General features: G+C 39.0%; 1 protein-coding gene across 1 annotated transcript; it reads right to left on the bottom strand.

Annotated features, from left to right (window-relative positions):
* Positions 1-827: 827 nt before the first annotated feature.
* LOC136153293 (germ cell-less protein-like 2) lies at positions 828-2,649 on the bottom strand. The gene has a single exon (XM_065914945.1). The coding sequence runs from the start codon at positions 2,591-2,593 to the stop codon at positions 1,091-1,093; it is 1,503 nt and encodes a 500-aa protein (XP_065771017.1). The 5' UTR covers positions 2,594-2,649; the 3' UTR covers positions 828-1,090.
* Between the last annotated feature and the right edge of the window lie 2,157 nt (positions 2,650-4,806).

A 4,806-nucleotide genomic window follows, 5' to 3' on the forward strand; every position in this document is an offset into this window, starting at 1 on the left:
GAAAAAACTTTTTATGCTATTGGCTTCTATTTTGAAATAAATGTTACGTTAAATATCCTGGCCTGAAATGGGTAACCTTGCCTTTCTCCAGGGCATTTTCCTGACCCAGGGTTCAAATCCAGGTGTCCCACATTGCAGGCAGATTCTTTACCAACTGAGCTATCAGGGAAGCCCAAATATCCTGCAAAGAATGAATTCTGACAAAAATGAGAAGTATGAATATAAAGAATATAAAAACAAACAGAAAGAATGAAGAAGATACTTTGAGATTACTGATATCTACATATTCATAGGAATGAATGATGTTTGTGGAAATCCATTTTAGTCTATAGTGCCTAGTTAGCCATTTCAAAAATTATTTCTCTTTGAACTTTACAAACTTATAAATATATATGTGCATATATGTATATATACATATATAATGTTATTTGTATGTATTTAATATAATATATAAAATTATATGGAATAGTACTACATATTTATATACTATGTGATTATTATATATAATGACGTATAGCATGTATTATTACATTAACATATGATACATATATAGTATGTCATATTGTAAAACCTGACATTGTCTGATAATTTGTAACTCTATAATACAGAAATCAAAAAAGAATCTCTAATCTCAGGTTTTACTTCATGATTCATTTTCTTCTATAATATAGTGCTTCAAATAAAGCTACATTTGCACAATCATTTCAGCAAGGAAGAGAATTCTTTATTCTGTCTCAATACTGGTTAGGGTAAAATTTATCCAGGAAGTTAGTTTCTTTTTGGTTCCTTGGAAATATAATCTATTATTTCCATTTGGGGCATGGCTGTTGATGGTAAATGAAAAGCAAAAGATGTCTTTTTGGTTTCAGCAGTGACTATTCGGTTTCACAGATATTTCCTTGAAATTGAACTTTTTCTTCACAGATACATAGAAATAAAATGAAGACAGTAATTTATGATAGTTTCTACATTCAAAATATTATTTTCTTTTGCTGTTGTTCATCTTTATTGTGTGTAACAGTAGGGCCATTAAATGAAATGAGACACCAGAAGTTTTCAAAATGCTAAACTAGCCTAATTGGCAATGTCATTAATTTCCTGGATTTTCTAATGATATAAACAGGAAGTTGCAGAATATATATAACGGGAAGCTCAAAGGTATACTATCCAGTTTCATTACCCTTTTTTCCTTTTTCTTTTTAAAGGTAAGGATTTTATAACCAGTTGTTTTCCTGAGCCTCAGTTTTCCACTAGAATCAAAATATACCAAAGTTAATCTGAATGCAATATTTCTTTGAGGTTGTAAACAGATGGAGCCATCATGTGGCCGACTGAAAGCATTTTGTTTGAAACTTATATAATGGTTGGTGAAGGTGACATACAAATGAACACCAAAGTTGTAACCGGGCCACTTCCAGGAGTATTTTCCATCTCTGACAATCTTTTTGCCACATCTCATGCTATATTCTTCAAGTTCGGTTTCATTGATGTCTCTAGGACCAATTTCCCTGTATTGTTGTGCTGTAAGCAAGGTAAACCATTGTCGTTTATAAACACACGATAACCATTCTGAAGGTATTAGAGCATCTTGTTCAATAACTCTTATGGAGGCCAGGTCACAGATGACGTGCTGAAACCTCAAATTTTTAAATACTGGTTGAAATGCTATGCCTTGTTCAGTTTCAAGAAAGGAAATGCTACCATTATGTTCCCTGTGCCTGGAAAACCAGTTGTTTGCCCTAACTAAAAGCTGTTTCCTTTTGCCTTTCCAACCTGGGTTAAGGCGGAGGAACATCCACTGTTTAAGTGTAGTATATATATCGATTTCCTTTTGCATTACTAATAAATTAGAGGAGGAAATGACCAGATTCATAAGATCTGTACTGAGTCCTTTGTAAAGTTCAACACTTGGATGAGTCATCAGATTGTGGAGAAGCCACTCAAAGCACCTTGTCTTTACAGAATGTAACCCATAGGTCTCTGCTGCCGCATAGAAGCTACATACAGTTTTCACATTAATTGTTTCCTTCATGGTCTTATCACACTGCTGAATTAAGTCCTCTACTTGAAGCAGGCTTGCAGTTGCCAAAACTCCTGGAACTTGAAAGGGCTCAATTAAGACATATTCATTCCTGTACAATGAGCCTAATACAAAATGCAAGGATTCTACATTTATATTCTGGTCATTAATCTCCAGGTCAATAATATCGTTGTGACATTCTTTCCAAGAATCTCTAAACATTGTAGCAAAGTAGTTCGACTGACATAAAAACATTTTGTGTAAACACCATACTTGCCCCAGAGCACGGATTTTAATGTCACTGGTTTCCCCATTTAAAAATAAAGTTTGGTAAGCATGCTCAGATGTGATCTTAACTTTTTTACCCTGGCTTGTACAGGCGACTTGCTGTAGATCCTCCTCCTGGTCTAGAAACGTGTGGCTCCTCTCAGACTCTGGGCCCAAGCCGGGACGGGTGCTCCGTTTGCGTTTGCGGCTGCCAGACACATAACTGGGGCCTGCCTCGGGTTCTGGCTGCTGCAGTTCCTCTGTGCTGGATTCCCTGCAACGCAGATTCCGACCGAAGGGCCCCATAGATAAAGGCTCTTAGAGCCCCTAGAGAGACTGCTGTTGAGACTTCCCTGCCACAGCATTGCTGTGGCCTGCCACCTCTGCTTAGGCCCTAGTTTCCCTTGGAGATTTTAGCACAGTCCCAAACGTCACAGTGGAGGCTCTGCATACTTCATTGTCTGCTCCAGCCCCTCCCTTCCTGTGGCCCCGCCCCTGCCTCCAGTCTTCTGTTCAGTCTAGCCTACTGTTCCTTCAGGGCCCCTGCCTCCAGGTTTTCCTTGAAAATGCTTTCCTATAAGGGAAATGACTGAATCAAAGGCTTTTGGATCACAGTGTTAAGGAGTGTACAGATTCACATTTCTACTGCAAGTGGGAGAATTCTTTTCTCCACTGTCAGCAGTGTTGAATATAATCATCTACCTTTGACTTTTAGTAATTTTAAAAAGATGAACAGTGGTATACCATTATCTTATTATTCCTCTTTCATTACAGAGAAGGCAAACTTTTATTTGATGTGTGTGTGTATATGCATATATATACTATACATATATAATTTGTATATATGTATAATTTTGAAATATCAATAGAGAGAAAGAGATATTTCAAAATTTCCTGATAAGGTACATCTTCATATTCTTTGCTTATTTCTTTTTATGAAAATTACACTTTTCATAAGTGTTTTATGAACACTTTTCATGAAAAGTGTTCGTCACTAAGGCCTGTCTAACTTTTGGAAAGCCTATGGACTTGTAGCCTGCCAGGCTCTTCTGTCCATGGGATTCTCAGGGAAGAATACTGGAGTGGGTAGCCATTTCCTTCTCCAGGGGATCTTCCTGAACCAGGGATTGAACCCTGGTCTCCCACATTGTGGGCAGTTTCTGTACTGTCTGAGCCATCAAAGAAGCCCCCAAAGAAAGTGTTAGTCACTTGATCATGTCCAATTCTTTGTGACCCCATGGACTGCAACCTGCCAGGGTCCTCTGTCCATGAAAGTCTCCAGGCAAGAAAACTGTAGTGGGTTGCCATTTCCTTCTCCAGGGAAATTCCTGACACAGGGATCAAACCCGGTATCCTGCACTGCAGGCAGACTCTTTACCATTTGATCTACCAGGGAAATGTTTATTTCTGTATTTATATACATTTTCTCCTTAGTGACTGTCAAACGCTTACTAGCTTGTTATAAAGATTACACGTATGTATGGTGTGCATGCATGCTAAGTCACCTTCAGTCGTGTCCCACTCTTTATGACCCTATGGACTGTAGCACAGCAGGCTCCTCTGTCTATGGGGATTCTCCAGGCAAGAATGCTGGAGTGGGTTGCCATGACTTCCTCCAGGGCATCTGTCTGATCCAGGTATCAAACCTGCATCTCTTACCTCTCCTGAATTGGCAGGTGGGTTCCTTGCTACTAGTGCCACCTGGGAAGCCCATATGTATGCATATATACATATAAAAATGAAGATTGTTAAAGTGTTATATTTTGTTGTTGTTCAGTCACTCAGTCGTGTCCAACTTTTTGTGACCCCATAGACTGCAGCACACCAGGCTTTCCTCTCTTTCATCATCTCCTGGAGCTTGCTCAAACTCATGTCCATTGAATCAGAGATGCCATTCAACCATCACGTCCTCTGCCGTCCTCTTCTCCTCCTGCCTTCGATCTTTCCCAGCATCAGGGTCTTTTGTAATGAGTTGGCTCTTCGCATCAGGTGGCCAAAGTATTAGAGCTTCAGTTTCAGCATTGGTCCTTCCAAGGAATATTCGAGATTGATTTCCTTTAGGATTGGCTGATTTGATCTCCTTGCTGTCCGAAGGACTCTCAAGAGTCTTCTCCAACACCACAGTTCAAAAGCATCAACTCTTTGGCACTCAGCCTTCTTTATGGTCCAATTCTCACATCCATACATGACTACTGGAAAAATCATAGCTTTTATTATGCAGCCCAGAATTTTGCATGATGTACTCTGGATATAAGTTAAATAATCAGGGTGACAATATACAACCTTGTCATACTCCTTTCCCAATTTGGAACCAGTCCATTGTCCAATAGCTGGTTCTAACTGTTGCTTCTTAATCTGCATACAGTTTTCTCAGGAGGCAGGTAATGTAATGTGGTCTGGTATTCCCATCTCTTGAAGAATTTTCCACAGTTTGTTGTGATACACACAGTCAAAGCCTCAGGAAGCATCACTGAAGTCAATGAAGCAGAAGTAGATGTTTTATTAATTCTTTCTTTTTC

Source organism: Muntiacus reevesi, chromosome X (genome assembly GCF_963930625.1).
Source record: "Muntiacus reevesi chromosome X, mMunRee1.1, whole genome shotgun sequence".
Classification (NCBI taxonomy): Eukaryota; Metazoa; Chordata; class Mammalia; order Artiodactyla; family Cervidae; genus Muntiacus; species Muntiacus reevesi.